This window comes from Gorilla gorilla, chromosome 11 (genome assembly GCF_029281585.2).
Source record: "Gorilla gorilla gorilla isolate KB3781 chromosome 11, NHGRI_mGorGor1-v2.1_pri, whole genome shotgun sequence".
Classification (NCBI taxonomy): domain Eukaryota; kingdom Metazoa; phylum Chordata; class Mammalia; order Primates; family Hominidae; genus Gorilla; species Gorilla gorilla.
Genome location: NC_073235.2, coordinates 26000877 through 26027826, shown reverse-complemented (window position 1 = coordinate 26027826; position 26950 = coordinate 26000877). Strand labels below are relative to the sequence as shown.

Below are 26950 nucleotides of genomic sequence, written 5' to 3'. Positions count from 1 at the left end.
ATAAAAATCAGGGCTGGGCTGGGCACAGTGGCTCAGACCTGTAATCCCAGCGCTTTGGGAGGCTGAGGCAGGTGGATCATGAGGTCAGGAGTTCGAGGCCAGCCTGGCCAACACGGTGAAACCCCATCTCCACCAAAAATACAAAATTTAGCCGGGTGTGGTGGTGTGCACCTGTAATCCCAGATATTCAGGAGGCTGAGGCAGGAGAATCACTTGAAACCAGGAGGCGGAGGTTCCAGTGAGCCAAGATCGTGCCACTGGACTCCAGCCTGGGCAACAAGAGCAAAACTCTCTCTCTCAAAAAATAATTAAATAAATAAATAAACGAATAAAAAATCAAGGCTCATATTCTTTATTTGTTTTCTATCCCTCACTCCTTATCCTGTGTACACCCTAGCCTATCTCTGTCTCCCCTCTTATCACTCCTCCTCACCTTCAGCATCCTCCAGCCATCTGGAACTATTTGAAAATTCCAATTTTCCACAGAGCAGAGGACCCCTGTGCTTTACGTCTCCATTCGTTTCTTTGCTTCTGAGTATCCTTTTTCTTTCTTTCTTGTTTTTGTCTCCTCCCATATTTCTACAACAAGATCAGCTCAGTTCTTCTATTTGAAGTCTCCCTAACACTGCGGTTGACAGGCAGTCATTAGCACTTTTCACCAATATTCAGGTTCTGTTTTCTCCCATTCCACGGTAAGATTGCACTTCAGCCCCTATTGAGGTTGGGTGTGCCCACGTGGCTTTATTTGGCCAGTAGAATGTGAGTGGAAGTAATGTTTGCTACTTCCAAGTAGAAGCTTTGAAAAGCTAGCGCATGCTTCCCTGTGCTTCCCTCCCTGTGTTTCCTCTTACTACAGCAATCTTCCAGATAATAGAATTTTGTTACCATCTAAGAACAAGGACAAGGTGGAAGAAGGGCCTTTGTCATGCATGATGGGCATGTGACACAGGTATAGCATGGACCTTGTTACTTAGACCACAGAAATGTTAGTTTGTTTATTATAGCCACCTAACAACTCATCAAGGCTATGCAATTAACAGCTCCCTCTTGTGTGCCTACAGCACCTTCCTTTGCTTCCACTTTAAACTTATTCAACTGTACTGTCATGATCTCATTTCCTGCCTGTCTTGCTGGTAGACCATAAACTCCACAAGAATATGGCTTGTATCCACGCATCCTCTGAGCCCAACAAAGTGTTTGGTATATAATAACCTCTTAAAACACACATGCTGAATGAGTGAATAAAATATGCCTGCCCCATGCTAAATACATCCTGAAGTTAACAATGGTATTCCTGGAGCTTTGTCCAAACCACCAGGGGCAAATGATCAATCTACTCACAGTTGTGGCAGGTGGCACCAGTGTAACTTGTGTCACTGCAGTTACAATAGAAGGTAGTCCAGGACTGGGAGCAGCTTCCTCCATGTTCACAGTAGTTTGGCAAACACCTAATGGAAGAAAACATAAATGAAAAGAAAATAAACCAAATCATTTGGCAGAAAGAGGAAAGCAAAAATGTCTCATATCCAACTGCCTCAATTAATAGTAGATATTGATTTGCTATACTCCCATACCTAAGGCAGATTGAATGACATCAAAATAGTATGAATATTACAGTTTTAGCACAAAAGGTAGAATCACCTTGCATTACTGCGCAATGAAATTCTCAAAGCTGATGTAAGTACTTAAGTTAAGGATGTTAATATTGAGGCAAATTCATGTTGACTTAAAGTTAATTTGAAGTGGTCAGAATTTGTAAGGTTTTTCACTTACTAAAAAATAAAATGTATAAAGACAATCATTTTACATTTTTTAATGGTTTTGTATTTTTAAAGGAGAGGCAGTTAATTGAGGTCATTGTCCTCATGCTTCTCTTTTGGGGAATGACCAGGTATCTATTTTAAACTGCACAAAGACAACACGAAATTAGAAAAGATGATATTTGTTCATCTAAAATGCAAGGATATTTTATCATTTGTAAAAGTATAAATGCTATCCTTAAAACAAAGGCTTCACTACTTAAGGTCAAAATAACACGGCTATTCTGAAAAATATTTTTACCACACACATTAAAAACTCCATAAAATATTTATATAATTAGAATCAGCAATCACACTGAGATGACCCTGTCTTAAGGCTATTGTTCAAAATATGAAAAATATATATGCTAATTAGTGTTATTCACAATGATGCCATTCATAATGGTGAATCAACATAAGTGTCCAACATTAGAAAATTACTTAGGAAATCTGCAGTACATAAAATTAATGGACTATCATAAAACTCCAACAAATGATGTGGACAAACATGATTATAACAGAACAAACATGATTATAACAAACATGATTATAACAGGACAAACATGATTATAATAGATGAAGTAAAAGTTTAAGATACGAAGCATGAACACCACAAAATAAAACACAGGCTTTATAAACTTCAAAAATAGTTGAAAGGAAAAATCTTTAGACTTGGGCTAATGGGAGTGGAGGTAACGTTTATTTCTTCCAGACAGAAATCACAGACTTCAGGGAGACATGTATCTGAGTTCAAATCCCATTTACTACATGGTGCCTTTGGGTTATTCTTTGCACCTCTTATACTGCCAACATTAAGAGATAACCTGGTTGGTGCTCAGTAAATGCAGTGAATCAAATTAAGAGTAAAAACAATGATACATACCATAATTTTTGAAAACAATCTTTATAGGGTCTGAGAGAGTACAGGAAAATAAATTCCGCGAATTTAAAAAGAGAGAGGGTGGAAGCAATGAAGTTACAGAAGTGGTATATAATACAACAGATGGGTTCATTGTGAAGCCACTAAGAATCTGAGGCAAGCAAAAGTAAGATGATTTACTCTGACTGCCCTATATAGGTAGGAAAGCCTCCAGCAATGATTGTTTCAAATCCCAGAAACTAATATTCCTGCATATGTTCAGACATATTATTAGAAATTTTCTGCTCAGCACAGCAAATATAGAATTGTGCTGACGGGGCTTATGTTTGGGAAAAGCTTGTTGATAACTTTATGGTATTCAACGATAGCCTAAAGTACAGGAAAGATTTAAATAAAGGACCCATAGTTTTGCTACAGGATGTATTCACACAAAACAACCAAACAAACAAACAAACAAAAAAGTGGTCCTCTCTCTGTTCAAATTCTACCTTTCCTTTTTATTCCCACCCACTCTCCTGGTCTTGGTGGACCGCAGAGGCCACAGGATTTTCTCTTGGGTAACTCAGAGATCCTGTCCTGCTCTATGCCTGTGCTGGGAGGGAAGTTCCAAAAACTTAGAGCCTTGATGTCCTCATCCAAGTAAGGATTTCTTTCTCCAGGCATGTCCTCAGGAGATCCTGGGGGGCTAGCACTGTTTTGAATGCCCCCTGTCCCCACACCCTGTTTCCTTTCACATCCCAGCATCTCCCTGCTTCTGAAATACTGCTTCTTCTGCAGTTTACCTTGCGCCATAATTTTCTCTTCTGAAGCTGCCCAGTTTTTCCATGACCTTTCCACACCTCCTTTTGCCCCAGCCCATCCCCTCCCCACAGCACACACATAAACACAAACAGAGATTTCCATATGAGCAAATGATAGTATTATTGCTGCCCTCCCCCAACAAAAAAAGAAATTGCCTTAAGAAAGAAAAACTGAGCAAAGCACACTCAATAGGTGCTTATTCTGTAGTTTTTTTTGTTTTGTTTTGGGCCCCAAGAAAGTTCAGGGTTGACTTTTTTTGGTGGCTGAAACTATAAAATAAAAAACCCAGACGTTCTCAGTGGTCAAGTTTTGAGACACAAGAAAATTTGTCTGCAGTGAAAGAGAGACAGAATAAACAAAAAATATGCTGACATGCAGCATGCAGCAAAAAAGGGGGATGCCAACACTGTGTGGTCGGTCCCTGCTGTTCTTGAGACTTCACTGCACCCGTGAACTTCCTAAGAGCTGGCTATTTTCATATATATTAGATGCGGTGAAGTAGCCTAACCCTTTTCCAGAAAAATCCCCAATGCAATTAGGCTAGTCCGAGCTGGGATTCTCTTACATTCAACTAACAGAATTTTAACTTTGGGTAAGAAAGAAGAATCCTGTAATTACAAAAAGAAAAAGAAACGTTTTCTGCACTTTAGTTTTTTTTTTTTTTTTTGAAATGGAGTCTTGCTCTGTCACCCAGGCTGGAGTGCAGTGGCAAGATCTCAGCCCACTGCAACCTCCGCCTCCTGGGTTCCAGCGACTCTCCTGCCTCAGCCTCCCGAGTAGCTGGGATTACAGGAGCCTGCCACCATGCCCAGCTAATTTTTGTATTTTTAGTAGAGATGAGGTTTATCCATCTCTACTACGGGTTGGCCAGTCTGGTCTGGAACTCCTGACCTCAGGTGATCCACCTGCCTCGGCCTCTCAAAGTGCTGGTATTAGAGGCATGAGCCACATGGCACCTGCCCCACTTTAAATGTTTTTAAAACAAAAGATTCCAAAATCTACTTCGGCATGTTGGGAGAAGGGTTTAGGGGAAAGCTCTAAGAAATATCTGGGCACTTAGAACACATCTTTAATATGCCTCACACAGACCTTGTTTTACAATGATAAACTCAATTTACCAATAAAAATGTAGAAACTACATCTTTATTAACTTACTAGAAACTCATTTGTCTATGGTCACTCAGAAAAGCCAATGATGCATTCCTGGAAGGGTAAAAGAGTACTTGAGCAAGGAAAAATCTAGTTTTCCCAGAATGAGAAAGAAAAAATAATAATAAATGAGCACTAGTAGAGCTGCCTTCAAGCTTGGTTCATTTTGGTTCAATGCACACTGTGATTAGAAAAACTCATCTGTAAAGAAGACGCTTGAGATAAAAGACACATGACACCAATTTTCTTATTTAAAAGGGGCAGTTTCATGAGTATAATTTCCACATTCTTTAATCAGCTCGTTTTAACTGGGCTTTTGTTTCTTTCTCTGTCTACGTGGCATAAACTGAGCATCGAAGACATTAACCCAGAAAAAGACCCATCATAGAACTGGGAAGTGGAAAGAGTGAATTAAGCGTGAGGGCACTCACTCTTTTAGGTGTAAGGCTCTTAATCCAAATTGCTAGGAGATAAACACATAGAACATCTGTCTTCTAAAATCCTAACAATATTGCATCTATAACTGCATCTGGATGGATGTGACCTCCTTTGGTGCACAATGTTTAACAAAGAAAGCTTTCAGCATGGACACAATGGCTTTCCTCTTACTCCCCAAAGCCCTGGTGATGTGTCCCAGGAAAAACTTAGATAGTGTGGCAGACACATTGGAAGCTGTTAGCCTCTGTAAAAAAGCAGAATGTGCATTGTCTTAAGGGAAATGAGATAAAGGGTTGAAAGAAAGAAAAGAGATAGGAATGAAAGGAGAAAAAAAAGTCAGAGGGTTAAAAGTCTTTATAATGTTTATCCAAATAAAAAATTCTTCCAAAAGAGAAGGATCATTGCTAGGTGGGGCTATTGACAATCCAAGTAGTAGATAAAGTGAAAAGGTTTATCTAGAGTGGTCCATGGACCTAAGCTCACAGTCCATCCTACAGAGGTACATGGTTTGGGCCTCAAGGTGGTTGTTTTGTACTGTGTTTTGCTGTTCATGGGAAATATGAAGAAACAGAGTATTTCTCTTTAAAGGCAAATGCACAGCAATGGAGAAAGCCAAATAAACTGCTTTAGAGCAGGGATAAGATTTTGTAGGATATTGTGAGATTGAGCCACTAGGTAGACTAGAGACAGACATTTCTGAGTATGTAAACCGGAGTCCAATTTCATCCTGGCAAGCACACTTTCAGCAGAACATGCTCTCTCTAGGTTAGCCTTAAGAAGAACAAAAGGACCCCCACAGCTTTCCTTCAGGAAGATCAGAGTGGTTATTTCTCTGTAACTTAGCTTTAACTGGGGCCGGGCTGAAGTTTCCAGCTGGAGTGGATGAGGCCTGGGAAAAGTGTGATGAAAGCAGTAGGAATCAAGACAGTACAGGGAAATGCAGTCTGTCAGTTTGTTTTTAATTTGGAAAGTTTCACAGAAGAAATATGAATTTTTGGCTTCTTTTAAAGCAAAAATAAGATTACTGAGCAAAGTCAAAGCAAATCTCACGGCTACACGCCAGTGACTTCAACGTTTAGATTTGAGTTCAGTCTTCGCTCCTGAACTCCAGACTCCTCTACGCAGCTGTCTGCTGGACAGCTCCACGTGGGTGTCTAATAGATATTCCAAACTTTGGGTACCCAAACCGAACTTTCCAATCTCCTCCTTCACCCTGCCCCCACCACCTGCTTTACCTGTGTTCTTCACTATCACAGTTGATGTCAACACCCTCCTTACCAGTACCCAGGTTCTTAAACTTGAAGGTCCTCTCCTTCTCTCATAGCCTATATCCAAGATGTGAGCAATTCCTGCTGGCTGGGCCTTCAGAAGCTGTCCTGAATCTCACCACTTATCACCCCTCCCCTGATGTTCCTCTAGTCTGAGATGCAAGAATCACTCACCAGAATAACTGCAATTATCAACTAACTGGTCTCCCAGCTTCCGTCCTTGACCCCTTCAGTTAATTCCCAACACAAGAGCAAGGGGGACCCTATAAAAACCTAAGGCAGATCATTTTAAACGCGTCTCCTCTGGCTCCCTATTTTATCTAGGGTAAAAGCAACATCCTTAAAATGATCTTCCAGTTCTTATTGATCTGCTCCCCTTAACACTCTCAACTCACCCCTACACTTTTCCCTTTTCTACATCTGCTCCAACCATGTTGACTTTGTTGTTCCTAAAGCACACCAAGAATGCTACCTTGTCAGGGTTCTTGCACTGGAATTCTCTCTACCCAAAGCATTTTTCCCCAGATGTCCACATGCCCCATGTCTCAGCTCATGTTCCTGCTCAAGTGTCACCTTCTCAAAGGGGCCTGCCACCATCATGTTATTTAATGTGCAAACCTTCCTCATTGTTTCCCTGGAATCTCTTTTCCTGCCATTTTATTTGTCTTTAGTGTGTATTATCTTCTGACACACTAGATACTCTGCTTATCCATCAGCTTATGATTCAGTGTCTGTTTCTCTGAAAATGAACGTTAGCTCCATAAGAGCGCTCCTTGTTGTCTGTTTGGTCCACTGATGTACCCAAAGTAGGAAGCAAGGTAGGCACTCTATAAATTGTTGTAGATTGAGTGAATGAATGACAGGCATCTCTGGGGTGCAGCCCTCTGTTAGCTAAGCCTCTTCAGTTTGTCACAGCCTTGCTGGCCTTCACCCATTTACTATTACCTGCACACTCTTGAGCAGCACAATCAGAGCTCAGTAGGAAAGAGGGCAGGCAAAGGAGCCTCACTTTTGTGTTTTTTTTTAAGAGGTGAGAAAACAGTGGAAAAAGAGCCTTCTTCTGTGCAGCCACAGGCAAGGAGCAATTGAGAGAGGGAAGAGAAACTCAGGTTTCTCTGAGTGGAGAAGTAAGATAGAGACCATAAATTGGACGTTCTTTAGTGGCCACTTAGGGATGCAAGTCAGTAATGCAATTCCTTTTGATTACTTATGTCCATTGAGCTGTATTTTTGGGCCCTAACAACTTTATTGCTTAAGTACTTAGAAAGATAATTGTCCTCTAATTGGATCAGAAGCAGAACCCTTATGCATGATGCAACTTAGAGCTTTTTTTTTTGAGCGGGGGGGCAGGCAGGAGAATATCTAGCATTCCTGATAAAATCTTTGTACAATTTTGATAGATTTTCATGAGATAAAAAGTCTGCTGAAAAATTCAATTTACCCATCCAGCTCACCTTGATCCTTGTTACCTTTAACCAAACCTGACTTTCTGATCTCCTCCCTCACCCTGCCCCCACCACCTGCTTCACCTGTGTTTTTCGCTATCACAGTTGATGGCAATACCCTTCTTACCAGTATCTAGGTCCCGAAACTTGAAGATGCTCTCCTTCTCTCATAGCCTATATCTGAGACGTGAGCAATTCCTGCTGGCTGGGCCTTCAGAAGCTGTCCTGACTCTCACCACTTATCACCCCTCCCCTGATGCTCCTCTAGTCTGAGCCACAAGCATCTCTCACCAGAATAACTACAATTTTCAGCTAACTGGTCTTCCAGCTTCCGTTCTTGACCCCTTCAGTTAATTCCCAACACAAGAGCAAGGGGATCCCATAAAAAACTAAGGCAGATCATATTTTAAAATACAATAACCTTAAACTTAGCCTTAAGACTATCTTAATAATTTTTAACCAAACGTTTTTTTTTCCTTCCTAGTCTCCTACAAAATATCTCCACCAAGAGGAAATTTTGATCTTGGCTTCTTTAAGGCTTTTCCCTGTCCAAGAAGCTTGAAAAAACTTTGACATGTGCTCACAATCACATCTGGGATGTTGCTTTAATGGTATTATTTCCCCTGTTTTACAGATTTAAAAAGTGAGACTAGATGAGGGTGAATAACTTGTCCAAGTACAAAGTGACAGAGTCAGGAAGGTGAAGCATACTACCTGTCACTGAAGCCTGTACTCTGGAGCACTGCACATCCTCCTTCAAACAAATGCCAGATCATCTCCCTAAAAGTGATACCTAAGCATACATCTGAGGCATCACTTCTGCCAAAGTGAGGGTTAGGGGGCTTTGCATATTTTGCACTGATTCCAGACACTGTTATGCAATGTGGAGTTGTCAGTTTAGATTTTTTTTAAAGATAATTTTTGGTAGGAAAAGGAATCTTAATATGACAAATGGATTAATTTGAAATAAAATTACACTAAAGAAAAAATATGTACGTTTGCACAATTAACATAATGATATCGAATTTATTCTGCAAATTCCCAATGGGAAAGGAAGATGTCAATTCTATTTTCAGTCCCTCTTCACTTCTAGTTTGTGAAATCTTTAAAATAGATTAACCCAGAAGACAGCATTTGCCCCTGCCCTGATCTTGTAGTTTACATTTCTTGCACATGACAGAGAGTTTTTCTGTGTCCTGAGCCTGTGTAAGTTAACATGGTTGCTTCCTCTTTCTTACTACTAATGTCAGAAAATTTCAGACTCTGCCTGCTTTTAGTAGAAAGACCTTATTAGTTATCATTGCAAGCCAAATAAAATCATTTAACCTACCAAACTTTTTATTGGAAAACTTAAGTTGTATAATCCTACAAGTACGGAAAAATGTAAGAGTTCATCAATGTGTATTAAGCAAATGGAAAATTCGTTGAGGATCCATATTTGGTCTTTGAATCCAATGATACAGTGATATGGGTTTCATGGTCAGCCAACTGTGGATGTTATGGAGACCTTGTCTGAGCTTCCACGCATAGGGGCCAAAGTGCTCCACCACAGTCACCAACATTGACAGCCTCAAATCTTCATCACTTAGCACATTACACGTCTTCCTTAGGCATGCAATTTTTAAGCCCAGAAGTTTCCAAATTCAGTATCAAAAGTTTAAAATAATCAAAACTATGGTATGAATGTTTTTGGGTAAAGAAGTATGGTACTGAAAGAGAAAAAAGGTCACAAAACTGGTCCTGGACAGAAACTTCTGTGTGATGTAATTTTCACCTTTCTCAGAAAAAAATAGCATTCCCAAGTTAAAAAAAATACTAGAGCATATTTATGATGAATTTTAACAGGGTTAAGACTCAGTATCAGTTGACAGTCTTAGGAAGAACCTTACCCTTAGAATCTTAATGTCTTACATCAAGTCATGAAGTCTAATAATCATTCATTGAGTTTTTAATTTTTAAATTTTTCTGAAAACATTAAGTCTAACAATGAATATCTCATTTTTCTTTTCTCTTATAAAGATCCCCTGCCAAGAGTGAATTTTTGAATTGGCCAGCTCTAGTTCGTGTCTCTTGTAGGAAGATTATAATAAAACTTTGAAGATATTTTAATAGTCCTTTTGTATTTGTAGTTTTTCAGAGAATTTGGCCTATTCGAGTATAATTCTTGTAAACTTCACTTTAAAATGTGTAAGGCTGAGCTCAGTGGCTCACCCTTGTGATCTCAGCCCTTTAGGAGGCCGAGGCAGGAGGATTGCTTGAGGTCAGGTGTTCAAGATAAGTCTGGACAACACATGGAAACCCTGTCTCTACAAAAAAATTCAAATATTAGCTGGGTATGGAGGTGCACGCCTATAGTCCTAGCTGCTTGAGAAGCTGAAGTGGGAGGATTGCTTGAGCCCAGGAATTTATGGCTGCAGTGGGCTATGACCTCACCACTACACTCCAGTCTGGGTGACAATGTGAGACCCTGTCTCAAAAAAAAAAAAAAAAAAAAAAAAGTATGAGACAACTGATTTAGATCCTTAATTGAAATCTTCCTTAGTAAAAAACCTAAGAAAGAAGTTCATTTAAGTTAAATGTTTATTTTCTGAATGTTCAAGTTTGACAAGTGTTTGTCACATTCTGTTTGTTCATTAACAAATCAATGAACTTGGAAAGTTAATAAAATATATCATATATGTAGTTTAAAGTATTTGAAGGTACTTAAATAACTAAATCCAGGATTAAATATTTCCAAAGGTCCCTTAGACTTGATAGCTAAGACCTGCTAGATTTATAAATAGAAAAAGACATTGTAAGTTGAATTTTAAAAAAAGAAAAAAAAAAACTTAAAGAACAAGGATTTTAAAATTTTAAGAAATTCGACATCACTTTTTTAAAACCAAAAATAAATCTTGCTAAAGTCTGTTCTACATTCAAAAATCATCCTGTGCAGGCACCACAACACTCCCATCGGCACCTGCCTTGGCTCACAATTCTGTTCTTAAATCCCACCTTTGGCCCTCATATCCCTGAGGAGAACTTCAGCTTCTCCATCAGGCTCTGCACAAATGCCCGGGAGCTGACCCTGGGAGCCACTTCCATTTGTTCAGTCTGGAGCACTGAATTCTACCTCTAGTTTCCCTTCCTCTGTCTGTCTCTTTGTCTCCACAATGGTTGCCTTTTGGTGAAAATAACAGGTTTTAGACTTAATCTATTGGCCAAGTTGTTCACCCAAATTCCCTAAACTCCTTAAGTAGTATTTTGATAAATCTGTTTACTCAAAATTGGAAAACTCTGGATTTTATTTTTCTTAATTTGCAAATATTACAGAAAAACATTTTGCATCATTTTATTTGCATTCTTTTTTTGATACTGCATAATCAATCCTTTTATTTTCCTTATGCATTCTAACTTTTTTTTTTTTTTTTTTTTTGAGACAGAGTCTTGGTCTGCTACCAAGGCTGGAGTGCAGTGGCATGATCTCGGCTCACTACAACCTCCACCTCTTAGGTTCAAGCGATTTTCCTGCCTCAGCCTCCCAAGTAGCTGGGATTACAGGCACGCGCCAGTGTGCCCAGCTAATATTTGTATTTTTAGTAGAGACCGTGTTTTGCCATGTTGGCCAGGCTGGTCTTGAACTCCTGACCTCAGGTGATCTGCCTGCCTCGGCCTCCCAAAGTACTGGGATTGCAGGTGTGAGCCACCCTGCCAGGCCCAACTATTTCTTCTTGGAACGCATTGCCCCTTTACAGCCTTTGCCAGTGTTTTGTGTTATAATACTTTCTGCTCATGTAGCATATGAAGAACATTGCCACAATGCCATGGACACAGTGGCATTTTAAAAACTTAACTTATATATCTGCTTTGACCTAGAATTCTATTTCTTTCAATAATGTCCCAGAAATGCATTTTTACATGCACAAAAACAATGTAAAATTATTATCACTGATAACAGTTAAAAACATAATTAACAGATAATCTACCATTTAGGGAATGGTTAAATAAATGATGGTACACCCATACTGTAGAATGCCATGAGACATTAAAACGAGTAGTACGTCTGTATGTAAAGAGATTGGAAAGTCCTTCAATGGACTGGAAAACTGTTAACAGTGGTTAACGGTGGGAATATAAGTACCATCTCACTTTTTGTATATTTCTGCTCATGGCTTTTGCAATGAGTCTGGAAAGAAATGTAGAGATATTTTATTTTAGTTTGTATATATGCATGTGTGCATACATAAATACACACACATATATACACACACAAATTTATAGATATACTCACACATACATATATGTGTGCATGTGTGTGCATGTGTGTATATGCTTGCTATCAGACAATGGTAAAGGGACATTCATGCAGCTGATGGAGGAAATGGTCTCTAAAAAGAGAGTCAAGCTGTCCTAAGGCACATTATAAGCCCAGGAATGAGACCAGCTGGACAAAAGAAGATGTTCAGACATCCGAGCGTGGGCAATCCACCTGGAAAGGTGGGCACTGGACATGTATCATTGCCAATATGTTCAAGGGCCCCATGAGATGCCAGGCCTGTCCTGGTGTCACTGCCTGGATGCAGCTGTCATAGTACCCACAAGGGGTGTAGTGGGGTCACCTTTTCATGTGAAGCTCCTGAGACTCGGCGAGTTCCAGATTTCCAGTGAGGGCAGAGTGAACATTTAAACCCAAGTCTAGCCGACTGCCCTCTACTTCCCTCATCAAACTCTAGAAATCAAATTAAATGGGGAGGGCCTTTGCTCCTTTGGATTAAGCTCATCTGATAACACACTCCTCATGATCACCATTCATTATTGCCCCCTATTGATTCATGTACATTCTAAGTCTCTTGTAAAAATTAAAAGAAAATGGTCCTTTGTCTAAGAAAATAAGCACAGTAGTTAACTGTGTGTGCCCAAGTGCCCATTTTTTATTGCAGTTATTTAGACATATGAACTTTTTAGACACATGCCTACCCCTCTTAAAAAAATCTTCAACCTGAACACATCTTGAGAAAATCATCGCTTAAAAGATAAGAGCATAAAAAAATATACTCAGTGTACTTAAATAAAAACCTACGGAAATAATTTTTCTTCCCTGTTAAATTTCCCTCTTCTCCATTTCCCATAACAGACTGAAATGAATAGGACACCAAATGACAGGCCTTTGAAATTCCCAAATGTTCAGATAAATGATTCTCTATACATGAATCCGAATGTATTTATGCTCCATGGAGTAACCTCCCTTTTAAAGAATTCTCATTCCTTCTTTATAAAATTGAAGGTCAGTTTCAATTTCTATATGCTTTCCTTGGAGACAAAAGAACAAAACATTTCAATAGTCCTCAAAATTCAAGCTGACTAATGTAAGCTGTGTTATGAAGCTCATACATTAAAAATCAGCTAGGTTGCGTTCCTTTGTCTGTTTGCTTTAATTAGCAGCCAACTGCATCGATCTCGTTTTCGTCAGATAGCTTTTCTGAAAGCTTTTGAAACCTATTTCTATGTCTTTCCATTCTAACAATTATCATAATCCCATTTTACCCCCACAGTTGGATCTCCATTATAATTTAAATTTGTTGTAATTACAGCAGATGCAGACATTAAGAAATTAAGGGAATAAAAAGAAAAGTGTCAAAAGTCAGTTTCCTAAATTTTCCAGGGTCTAGTTCACAGCAGGGAGTCAATTGCAGATTGTTGCGATGATCCCCAGATAATGGACAAGCAAAGATGATCGAATGAGTTTGCAATGCACGTCAGTGATCCCAGCAACAATGCTGGGGTTCAAGAAGAAGCCGGGCACAAAGGGCACACATGCCTCTCCCTGCACGGGCCAGTGAAGGCCACTAAACAGAAAAGGGAAAGGTCCTCTCTCTACTCTACCGCACACTGAAAATGTATGACCCTGAAGTGCTCAGTTCTTCAAAGGCCAGTTCTTCAAAGCAGAGGACATTCAGAATCAAGAAGAATATATCAGCATCATGCATACTAATATTGTTAGTATGACAAACAACCTGAGCCTATGAAAATAGTAGCAAGACATTGCTACCTGGGAACTTTAGAAACAAGTCCCCTACCACCAAATTATAAAATAATATATATCAAAAAATTCACAAAGGAAGAGAACTCCGTATTAGCTTGGTAGGGGTCATTTTCACAAAATAGAATATAATTAAATTTCTTTAATCAACCCATTTATCTCAGTGACCTAGAAGTGATCCATCAGAATGGAAATCCACCACACAATTGACAGAGGGGCTGTAGATTTTATGGGAGAGAAATCTGGTTGGGTTAGTCCACCTCACATCTACTAGGAAGCAGGTTTTGTGTTCCCTGCACTCACAGGCTTTTGTTCAGCATCATGGTTATGATACCTCGGTTGGAATATTGGAGCTATCAGGAAATGCACAGACAGTAGAGCTCTCCAGATTACTATAAGGGTCTTCTTAATTTTAGGATTTCACTCAGATTCCACTATGAATAAAAATAATTCTATTACTTGACTCAGTGCTTCTCAAACTTTGGTTAAAATGAAGACCCTGATACAGAGGTTCCGCATTTATAATAAGCTTATGGGAATGAGAAAACTGCTGGCTCCCAGACCTCACTGAATAGCAAAGTTCTGCACTTCAGTAGAGAGTCATTCTGTAGAGATGGTTCAGAGGGGTTGCAAATTGTGGGGGTTTATTTTTTCCCTTTCCTTTCCTTGTTTTGGGCTCTCTTGTGAAGTATTTCTAATTATTTTGTAAGTTTTATGTTAAAGTGGTATCGTTTTCAAATGTGTCATGAATCAGGTTTTAACACACTGCACTAGCAATGTTAGTCTTTAGCTCCAGGCTAACTCTGGGGACTTTGATGGAAATCTTTCCCCACCTCCCCTGGGATTCCTGTGAACTTTAATTGGGAATGATGTTACACTGCACTGTCATGTATTATCAGGTCTGCTCAGGCCCACGCAGGTAGCGTGGATACAGAGAGGGCACCGCTGCTCCACAGCCCCATCCCCTTAAACCCAGCCATGCTCAGGGACACCTGCATGCTACAAGCTCTTTCCACTGCATACTAATGAAGCAAGAACAAGTGAATGGATGAACATGACATTAAAATAATAACATATCATAGCAAGTGTTAGCACTGACTATATATTTATCTGGCTTTTACTTTTCTAAGAAATGCAAACGATTCTCAAATTTGAAGTAAAAAAAGCAATTATACCTACTTTTGAACGCTTCTAGATCAGTCTTATTGAAAAACATCTACTATTGCAAAACAAGGTATCTAGAACTTCTATCAGTGGGCAGCTTATTTGTGTGAATCAAGATTTTCTTAATATTTAGCAACCAAACCAGAACAGCCAAACAAAATGAATACCGAGGCTAATGTACGACTGCAAATTTTGACACTCCTCCCCCTGGATCAAAGAATTATTTTCATAGACCAGGTCTAGAATTATTTAATTTAATCTTCAAATATTGTATTTATTTGTTATGGATAGAACTCAAATTTTATTTGATGGAATAAAAAGATTTCACCACATTAAAGTAAAAATGAAAACTACTCATATAGTGCAAGCCAAAAAGGACACAGGTTATAATTGGGTCCACTAATCTCCCTCTGGATCTTATTATCCCGGCTCCTCTAGGTTTCATTTTCCAATGGAGACTACCACTGTCCAAGCTTGGCGCTTACCGCTATAGTGACTGCCGTGGTCTCTAGAACCCATGGACGAAGTGAACAGATACCAGCAGTGCGTGGATTACCCAGGACGCTCATCCATGTTGACATGTTGCAAGGTTCTTTAATTTTTGCTTTAAAGGTCATGCAATGAAATTAAAATTGAGCTGGTGTTTGAGAATCAGCGGATTAGGGACTGTGCCCAGAGGCTACCATGTCTGAGCATGGAGGCTGTTGTGATGGAGTAAAGGCTGGTCTGAGACCATCCCCTTGTGCCCCAGCTGAGGCATAGCCTGACCTCCTTCAGAGGTGACAAGATTCAGTCATATAGCCCAGGCGTCAGATTAGAGACCCAAGTTTCAATCCCAGTTCCTCCAGTTTCTAGCGCTGTGACATTTGCAATTATTGATACCTTTCAGAGATTTAGTGGCCCTGTTTCTAAAATCAAGACAAAGCACAATATCTTAATCCTTGTGGGCGCTAAATAAGGTCTTGTAAAATGTAAGTAACTGGGAACTCTTGTTATTTTTGTCACTTATACTTGCAGATGGTTTTGTGACACAGTCATAGACTGTGTTTTTTTCTTTCCTGCACTCTTTCCTCTTTTTAACTGTTTTTTTTTTTTTTTTTTTTCCAGTTCATGGAGAGAGAGATTTGGTTTGCACATTGCTAAGCTCAGTATACTACTCAGCCTGCCTATGCAGATCTGGGATTTCCATTCCCTGTTGCCAACCACAGGAGCTGAAAACAAAGGTTACACTTCATCTTTGTTCATTTAAATTTCATCAGTGTCCTGTCCTTGTGAACAGCAAACCTGGGTTCATGGAGTGAACTAGGCAGCTGCCTCTCCACTTCAGTTCTGATCTGCATCTGGGGCTTGAGCGGTGAAGGCAGAGAGATCCTAAGCCACGCTCAGTGGTATAGCACAGCCTCGCCATAAAACTGCTGGTGGCCACAGGTTGTTGCTACTGATTCAAACTACAGCTGGCCAACAACTTAATTGGCCCCTGACATCGTGCCTGTTCTAGAAATAGATTCGGAATCCAATTTGAGCTAAAATGTCACGACCCTTACACATGGAGATTATGGAGAACACAAACAAAGAGGAAAACACTAAATCCTTCCTTCCACAATTAATGTTTTTCTCCCCCCCTTTCAACTTGTTTAGATTCTTCAGCATCTAATTTAAGAGTGTAAAAGATGTGGTCCAAAAAGACTTATACTAATGAAAACCTCAGATGGAAATGGTGAAAACCCAGTTTAAACCATTTTAGGAAATGAAAGAGACATGGGCTCGAAGATGCAAGTAAGAGCTGAATGTCTCTAAACAGCAGGAAGAGACACAGCATAGCTTCAGGAAATGCTGAACCTCAGGGCTTGAATACAACCAGGTTGCTGTCTCCTCCCTGGCCATCTCTTTTCTCTGTGGGTTGATTTCACTCACCCTCCCACATCCCCGCTTCCTCCCGCGGCAGGAATTGTGGCGGCCAATTGCTGAATCCTGCAGCCTAAGGCTTCTGCTATGAGAAAAGAACCTTACTCTTTAATCTTAAATATGAGAACCCCTGCAAGGGGCTCTCTTTGGCCTGGCTGGACCAGCGTCCCTGGCCAAGGCAAGCACTTACGCAAGAGTACAGAACTCTTGGAGGTCCACACCATGGGAGATGAATAGGAGCAGCCACCCCAGATACTGACACAACAGGAGCCCCTTGATCAAATCATAGATGGGTTCTAAAGGGCCTCACACAGGAATACACATGTCCCCTGCCTTTACTGGCTCTCGCTTTTGCATGAAAATCCTCTTTGTTATTCTAAGCTCAATTTAAGTTCTATCCCGGGAAAGAATTCCCAAAATGAACCATCCACACCACAAAATTCAGTCTTTAACTGCCCATCAACTGTATTTTTATTAAGTTAGAATTAAATGCCATACAGACAGTCAGTTCTTAGATGGCTCAGGTCACTCCTCATTTTGTTTTTAATTTTTCCTTGCGGGGCTTACTCTCTCCTGCTACTCCTGTGGCTGATGTCACCTCACTCATCTGTCATTCAATGCACCATTTCTCTATTGAGCCCAAAGCCTGCCAGGGAATCTGCATACTGTCTGATGCCACCATTGCTAGCATTGAGGCTGGTATAAAACTTGCAGTCTATTTGCTATCTCTAGGGTTTTGGTCGGGGGCGGGGGAGGTAGTGGGGTTGGCAGGGGAAAGACAGAGAGATTCTGCTCCCTCCCTTTTCTTGCTTAATTCTCCCTAAATATTTACACATATAAAATAAAGTTAACTTCTCTACCAGGTGTCAAACTCTGGACTCAGCATGCTGGACTTGGTGCTAGCTTATCACAATAACTACTTCAATGAATCAATAAAACAATCTTGTAAGACAAGTATCACTATCTCTAGGAAAGGGAGGCTCACAAGTCAAGTGGTCAGTTAAAATCACAGACACTAAAAATGCAGGCTACAAATTTGTTTGTACAAATCAAAAGCACAAGTCCTCCACACTAGAAGGAAAACGAGGCAGAAGAAGTTACCTTTAAGGGTGTTTGTTTTGTAGAGAAAAGCAGAAAGTGAAGGCTAATGTCAGCTTATGACTCCTGAGTTCTCTTTAATGGTAGCTTTTGAAGCCACATTGTCTACACTACCAACTACCTCCCAGAGTTGCTGCCCCACTGCCCACAATGAGCAGCCCAAGGGGTTCCTGGTGTTTACTGTGATTTATTCACTCTAGGGCAGCATTTCCAAAAGCTCCTTATGTGAATGAGTAGTTTTGTGGAAACAAGGGCTTCATAGTCATATACGTTTGTAAACTTGTGCATAGCTTTCAGTGACTTCCCCCCTTGCACAGTTTATAAGCATGAGGATGCACACTTGCACACACACACACACATTGAGAAATCCTGCAGTAAAGAAACACACTTTTCTTACTCCAGCATTTCTCAAGCTAATTTGAACAAAGAAAACATTTTCCACAGACTACCATTAACATTGGGCAGAACTGGAAGTATAGCTCCCCACTGTGCAGGAAAAAATTTAGATGAGCCTGTATTATGATGAACTCAATACAGAAATGTCTTTATTTAATCTTCTGACACAGTACTTCTAAAGGACTGATCCACAGGGTCAGTCTTTTATCCAACTGGGGTGTTGGATAAAATGCAGATTCCAACCTCCATTCCAGATGGACTTAATCAGGATCTCTGGGATTGTAGGGTCCAAACAACTGCATTAAAAGAGCTTTTAAGGGATTTTAATGAATTCCAAAGTTTGAAGCTATCAGTTGGTAGGGCTGAGGTCTGACTTTCAATGTTTTATTTATTTATATCTTAGAGATGAAATCTTACTATGTATCCCAGCCTAATCTTGAACTCCTGAGCTGAAGCCGTCCTGCCACCTCAGCCTGCCCAGTAACTAGGACTGGAGGGCTGTGCTACTGTACTTGGCTCAAGGCTGAGTTTTAAAATTATTTGTAACCCATCCTTAGCTTTGAAGAGTGTCCTGGGTTAACATCTGTAGTCTGGTATAGGTCTTTATGTGACGCCATTTGTGCTAGTACGGAGACTCAGATGAAATCAAAGCCAACTGGGTTTTCCACATGATAAGGCCTGAAATTCACTCTTGACAGATTCCCAGGACCACAGTCACCACGATAATGACTCATGCAAGCAAACTGACAAGAGACTAGTGTGTGATACTAGAATCCCAATTAATAAATATATGTTAAACGTTATGATTTTCAAAGGGACCAATATTTCCACCAGACTGATCAATATCTTTTCTTCCTTTAGGTTAGCTTCTTAGGTTTGCCAAGTGTTTGAGGGCTGTGAATTAAGCTTGAAATCAGGAAAAGAATAGTCACAGAATTTGGGGGTTTCATGCCTCTACTTTGTGATAGGCATTAATCTAAACCCACCCTAGAAAACGAACTCACATGTTTTGTGGACCAAGCAGAGTACCTCTTACTCTGAATTACTCAGATTTGAGCAGGTGGTTTTGGGAGTTCTGTCAATAACTTCAACATATAGTATGCTACTGGAGAGTTTAAAAGTGAAGACTCTCTTATTTTAGAAAAAAATTAGAAACCAAACCTTACTAAATGGATTATGTTTAGATTACAATGTGTGTTTTTTTAAACATGAATTCTAATTTAGAAAGGAACTTTGAACTGGATAACAGAAATAGCAAAAGAACACTTGATATAGTAAACTTGTCTTCCTAAGTAATATAAAGTTTTTGACATTTTGATCTAGTCCTCGTTAAATCACTTCTTTGCAAGGATGTTGGGAGAAATTAAGTCAAATAGTGATAAGCCCTTGTCTCCTGATGTAATTGTCTTTGGGAGAAGGGGCTCCATGACAGATAGTGACCATGACCATATCCAGCCTGGGCTGCTAAGGTTGACATTAAATCTACCACACCAGATCTGAATTTGAAGGCCCAAACCCAATCTTTATACTTAACCTCTGGTGCAGTCCGCTGCTGAACTTATGGATGAGAAAAATGTAAAATCCACAAGTACTGGCCCTAGCAGAGTGTCTAACCCTGCCCTAGCCAATATGGTAGTCACTAGCCACATGTGGTACTTAAATCTAAATGTATCACACATTTTGAGTTCTCTATTACCAATAGTAACAAGATGTTAGACAGCATAGAGAAGATCATTTCTATCACCACACAGTGTTCCATTGCACAGTGCTGGTCTAGACAAGTAATATTTGATTCACTGAAGCAATAATTATATTACATTCCTGTAAGCTTTATCAGTTATAAGGGGGGATATTCCAACTCAGTCTGAGAGGAGGATTAAGAACTATGGGAATGTACAATTGATGTTATTTCTATTATTCCCCATTGATATTGCAACAAAGAATGGGCTTCTTTCTTTATATATCTGATGTTAGGAAGTCTTAATTTAGTTCTTTAGCTAAAATTAGCTTTATCTATTTGATTTTCCTTATTTATAACTCATCTTCTTACCAACCTACTTTTATTTGACACATTTTTTTTCTTTAGAAACATTAGCCTTAGTCCAAGCACTATCTAGCCTTGCATGGATACTCTCTTGTATCTCCAAGATGATCCCTTAAGACCTATTAGATGGTTAGTTTAACTTTCAAAGGGCACTTTTTTTTAACTTCTAAGTTTTTTGGGGGTGGAAGATACTTGCCAACTCTGTAATCTTGGGAAAGTAATTTCGTACCTGTGAACCTCAGTGCCCTTCTTGGTAAAATGAGCATAGTTCATTTTAAGATATTTTATTATAGTTCTCTATGGATTTGAACAAGAAAATTAGCAGGAAAAAAAAACTAGCTAGCATCTGGTCCATTGTTGAATTTTAGTAAACCTAGGTGATTCTAGTTAGAATCCACTGTAGAAACAAGTATGGTAAAACATCAAAGGAGAAAAAATATATATCTTCTATATTCCTTTTTATTAAATAAAGAGGCTTTAGATGGCATTTGGCAAAAGTTGGAAGCAACTCTCTACATTTGACGATGCTACAGAGTTTGACAAAGCCAAATGAATAACAATGTTGTTTAAGTTTCTGCCAGGCACTTCTGAAAAAGAAAGAAAAAAATAAATAAATCTAAAAAACAGTGGCAGTGTATGGACCGTATCTGATTCGAATGCTGCTTTCTGGGCTAATGTGAAACCTTTCTTCTTCAATAACTTCACTTTCAGATAAACAGCCGACATGGTTACCGACACATCAGCATCCTTCCACGACAATTTTTTGTTCCATTCCTGCTAGGTAAACAACACCAACTTTACAAGCGTTCACTACTCAGCCTGTAGGAGTTGCTTAGGGGTGCACAGAATCCACAGGGTACACTCAGCAGATCTTATTACCAGGAGGCTGCTTACATCCTTTAACAATCACCAAAGACATTTTGTCTATTTCTCTGGAGCTGCCTTCTATTACAGAGCTAACCTATTTTTTTTTTTTTTTAAGGCACAAGATTGTAATATGGATAACGTGCTCCTATGCTTCCTTCCACTGTATTATTTATAGACTACATTGCTCAAATACATTGCTATGGTTTGCTTGTCTAATTTTATGATGGCCTTGCTAAACAAAAATACTCTTGCTAGCTAGTGCTTACAGAAGGAGCACTTAACACCACGTGAATGATGACAGCTGGCTCTGGCATTGCTTTTATTAGGCATTCTTGCTATTCAAATGGAGCAGTATTTGGCGTGAACCACATTGGGAAGTTTTCAAGATGAGAAAATAAGTGAAAGGCTTTAACTCCTAAATCTCGGATAGCAGCCTCCAGAGTTTTGGGTATACAAAGACATTAAAGATTATCAAGTTCATTCCATATCTTGAGGCAATACTTGCCCAAAACCAAGAGTCGTGTTGAGTTTTGTTAGCTTCATATGCAGTATATCCCCCAGCTACTGAGAGCAGATGCTGTTAAAGCTCAAAAGGTTCAAATTATTAAATAAATAATCACAAGGCACATGTCTCAGCTGAATGCATCAGTAGATGTGATGAACTTTGGATGGGCAAGATACAAATAGAAAACCAGTCATGACTATGGTTGGGAGCTAAACAAAATATAAGAAGAAAGTGCCAGAGACACCCAAATAAGCAAAGAAGAGTGTGAGCAGTCAAGAAGACTTCGTAGAGTAGGTAGGATTTGAACTAGACTTTGACAGATGGGCTGGATTTGGGCAAAAGAAACTGGGAAGGGAGCTCCAGACAAGAGAAATAGCAGCAAGTGCCTGGAGGCTGGAAGGCAGCTGGCTGCTTTGTGGCAGGCAGTGGTGCACTTCTGGAATCCCATCACACTCCCATTTTCCTTACTTCTCTCCTGTTAAAATGCAGCTGGGATATAACTTCATGGCCCTCAGTGCCGTTAACTTCCCTTTGTAAGATGTCTGCTTTCAGGTTTCTTATCTAGCTCTCTTGCTCTTGAGCTTCTTTAAGGCAGAAACTATGTATATATGTCCTGGAACATACTAGATGCTCAATAAATGCACACAGATGGAATGATGAATTATTCATCATATAGTAGGAGGTAAAAATAGTTAGGGAGGAACAGGTGAGGCCAGAAGACTGCAAAAGTCAAGCAGGAGGACTTGGATTCATGTGTTTAATGCCTCAGGCTCCATCATGTGCTGGAGGTCATGTGAAATGCACGTACAGAATCTGATGGTTAGAATAGCTACGGCTGCAATAACATATGCATTTGGGGAGGTGGGAGAGATATATGAGGCAAACCCTGTCTAAAGGAATAATTCTTGGCTATTTTGTTTTCCTATTTCAAAAGCAGGAAAGGTATATCTACATTTAGGATAATTCTATTGAGAAAAATTGAGTTGGGAATCCACTATGACATGGAGAATGCAGTGGTTGCAAATAGACATTTTAATGCAGACAAGAGTTCACCCTTGAGACCTCTTCTTCTGGATCCTCATATAAGTGTGCAAAATGTAGATCAGAAGTAAATCCGTCATGGAATCCTGGGCTCTTAGAGTTGTGAGGATTTGCCCAGCTATTTATCGATAGTTGGCTTTCCTCTACTTCTCAGACGCCTCTGAGGTTGAAGAATGATTTAATATCACAGAAAACAACAGTGATTTGTATTACCTTCCTTACTATTTGTTCGAGTTTCTCCCGACCACATGTTCTCATTTATCTCCCCAGTGCGTGGGTCTTCTCACATAAACTCCAGAGTTTCAGCTCAACATGAGTAAGCATGGTAATTGGAATGACCTTTAAAATGCATATTCCTTTTGTCACTTTCAGATTCTTGGGATTTACCAAATTGCTAGCTGAAATATCAGTCCCACCTTTACACTGGTGTTTATTTTGAGTAGGTTGACTTTTTTTCATATTTTTCTAAGTGTAGGGGTGTAGCCTGTATACTATTAGAATTGAATTACTAGAAGCCTAACCTTTTAACCATGGCAGCCAGGGGAGGGATGGGGGTGGTGGGAGAACAGTAAGAAAGTGGTATTAATGGCAGACAGGAATTCCCAGCACATACATGTTTTGGGAAAATGTGGGGAATTTGTTTTCAGCTAAAACACCAGTGAAAAAATTTCTTCTCACCAAAAAAAAAAAAAAAAAAAACAAAAAAACAGAATTTTGTACTTCTTATCCTCTAAGTCTCCACACCAAACAGGGATTTCAGCAGAGGACACACACAGAACATGGAGATCAGAGTCATCAGCCAGAGGTTCCTAGAAAGCCATGGAGAGGACAAAGCTCTGAGAAAGTGACTGAGAAAAGTTTGCAGCAACCTCTGTACAGATGCTTTTGTAGAGCCTGAAGATAACAATGTCCACATCCCCTTTCCTGGCACACTGCCCCCTCTGCAGTATAAAGTGGCCTTCCTCTCAGGTTCTCTCCTGGTGCTCTATTTATGTGCATGAGGACACTCATGGTATTTGGGAGCATATATGTTTATTTCCATGATTATTTGGTTCAAATGTTTGTCCTTCCATGGAGCTTTCTGAAGTTAGAGATTGTCTACTGTGGTTGGCACTCAAGTATATCCTCAGCTTCTACCCAGCACCTGGCACAGCAGAAAGGTTCCAAACACAAGAGAAGAAAGAATAAATGAATGAATGGATGAATGAATGAATGAATGAGTGAATGATTCATAATACTAAAAAAAAAGCAGATTCCTGATCCAAGGAAGATCAGAGCAGGGAAAATCAATGACATGGCTCTAAGATCAAAAACTCTCTGTCTTGCTCACTTTTGGATGTTCAGGCAAAGAAATGTGCCTGGCACAGAGTAAGCATGCAAGGAAATTTTCATAAATGAATGACTAGGTCACAGAAGAATATTAGCAGAGCACAGGCAGTCTCTCAGTTAGTAGGACCTAGAAGTGTGCATCAGAATTCACAGGCTAGTATCACATTGCATGTGAACACATACAGAGCTATGTACATACACAAATGCTAATGTTGATACAAATGATTCTCATTTCAGAGTATAGGGTTTTACAATTCTCAATACAATGATTTGATCAAACCTATAAACCTAGAGTTACTTAGGAACCACATCTGAGAAGATTTCCATACCCAAAGCAGGGATAGCCCCCTACCTAATTATTACAGTCACAGTTACATTTTTCAGCATGGGTACAAGCAGGTAGCAAGGTGATTCTAACATTTTGTCATAATAAAGTTAACGGTGTTCTGGATGTACTAGACATCACATGAGTTTAGAGACTAAAATTTGGCAAGACATAAAATCCAACTTAATCTACATTCTCTCAATTAACTCTCTGTTTTAGCTTTGTGTGTTCCCTTTGCATTTCTCAGGTGTTGTACTGCTATGTCTACAGTACTCCCAGAATTAGGAGAGAAGAGCCCTGCAGTGGGCTTAGTAAATCATGTCCAAGAGATATTTTTAAGATGAAGCTAAACCTAGAGGGAAGATTTCACATTTGTAACTTGAATCAAGTGAAAACATGAATCACTTGTCTAAAAAATAAAACAGGTTATATATGTAGGTAAATTATTCAGAGAAATGTCATTGTTTTCTGCCTGTATATGGGTTTTCTAAAACCTGGCCTGCTGATATACACAGAACCCCATCCATTTCTGTCTCTCTCGCTTTTAACTTTAAGAACTTTTCTTTCCGATCTCAGTCAATCCTTGCCAAAATTCCAAGAGGCAGGCAGGAATAATATCGCCTTGCTTTTGTTTAACACCTTGCAGTTATAACATGTTATCTACATTTGACAACTAGGGGAGCTAAGATACAAAGAAGTGACATATTCATTGTGTCCAAGATTGGGCTAAAATATAAACAGCACAAGCTTTCCCACCTTAAAATTCTGAGTCTGATTCCAATTTGAGGCAAGTTAATAAATTTATGTGAATATCGATTTTCTCAGTTGACAACCAGGGAGACTGATGCTCCCTTTGGGCATTTTAAGTGTTAAAGTGGATGGCATCTATGACGCTGCCCATGCCTATGATACAGATGCAGAAGTATCAGTTCGGCCTTCAGAAGTCCATGTCACAATCAAACCCACAAGGCCTAATTGGAATTCTATGAACTTCCTATGAAATATCTTAATTCAAAGTGTAAGTAGCATAGAGCTAATTTTAAATTTACATTTCACTGCAGACACAGGTGAGAACCTTTTACTGCAGGTCAGACCTGCCTTTTTCCCAACTGAAAACATATTATACTCCTTCTCTCTTCCAACTGTGTCTATAAATGGTGCTTATAATGGGCCATCGATGAATGCTTTTGGACCAGGGAAAAACAGCATTCAAAGGCTTCAGGTGCTTCGCCTCAAGGGCCCCATGAGTGGACATCAATGTAAATGAGGAAAAAATTAATGTGACATTGGCTGTGTAGAAGGGAGTGCTCTTTAGAGAACATGAGAAACAGATAGAAGGCTCTTATCGGGATGTTGGATGAAGGCTTATTGAGATATCGATCATGTAAAGGAATCAATACCAAGGAACCTCTTTATTCTTTTCATTAATTTAGGAATGTTCTCTGCTTCACATAAGTGGCTTGAGAATCTAAACCTTTTTCTCACATTTCTATCTAGATAAAAAGTCTCCTTTGCTACTCTGCCATCTAAAACATCTAAATTTCTTTCTTTCTTTCTTTCTTTCTTCCTTTCTTTCTTTCCTTCCTTCTTTCTTTTTCCTTTCTTTCTTATTCTTTCCTTTCTTTCTTTCTTTCCTTCTTACTTTCTTTCCTTCTTTCTTTCTTTTCTGACAGAGTCTCTCTTTCTCTCTCTCTTTCTTTCTGATAGAGTCTCACACACTGTGTCACCCAGGCTGGAGTGCAGTGGCATGATCTTTGCTCACTGCATCCTCTACATCCTGGGTTCAAACGATTCTTATGCCTCAGCCTCCCCATCAGCTGGGATTATAGGCGTGCACCACCATGCCTGGATAATTTTTGTATTTTGGTAGAGATGGAGTTTTGCTCTGTTGGACAGGCTGGTCTCGAACTCCTGGTCTCCACCAAACTGGGTCTCCCAAAGTGCTGGGATTACAGGCATGAGCCACTGCGCCTGGCCTAAAACATCTGAATTTCTAAGCCAGTATATCTCAGGACAGATATGATCCAGAGCCCTGGGGACTTTGTAGACATTTTCTTCCTGATACGTTGACATGCATGTCGTACCTCAATCGCATAAATACAGCACTTGGAATGAACTCCTCGTCTTTGGAAGTGCTTGTGATAATTCACCTGGCTCATGGTTCTGGCTTCGTTTTCAGCATCAATATGTCAGATTACCAGTTGGTGGGGAAGGATTCTCACCACCATCTGATGGGCCAGAATGAAGTGCCACCCCGGCTTGCTCAGCCCTCCGTGTTTTCCATGAATAAAGGCTCTTTTGTGCCCGTCCATATGCACAGGTGGAGCAGGACCATTTCATCAAGATAATGATCCACTTTTCTTGTAAAAACAAGTGATGATAGAGATGAGGTTTGTAAGAGGACACAGATGCACTTGTTCAAGGTCACTTATTTCTAATCAAATCCAGGTTTCCCCTTTCTCCAAAACCTTCTTTTC

At 39.7% G+C, this 26950-nt stretch overlaps 1 protein-coding gene across 1 annotated transcript in view; it reads right to left on the bottom strand.

Annotated features, from left to right (window-relative positions):
- The window catches only part of CNTNAP5 (contactin associated protein family member 5), an 870373-nt gene that overhangs the window by 350099 nt on the left and 493324 nt on the right, over positions 1–26950 (bottom strand). The window contains exon 11 of the mRNA XM_031008908.2: positions 1342–1448. Coding sequence (XP_030864768.2) covers positions 1342–1448 — 107 coding nt within the window. The remainder of the gene's footprint in view (positions 1–1341; positions 1449–26950) is intronic.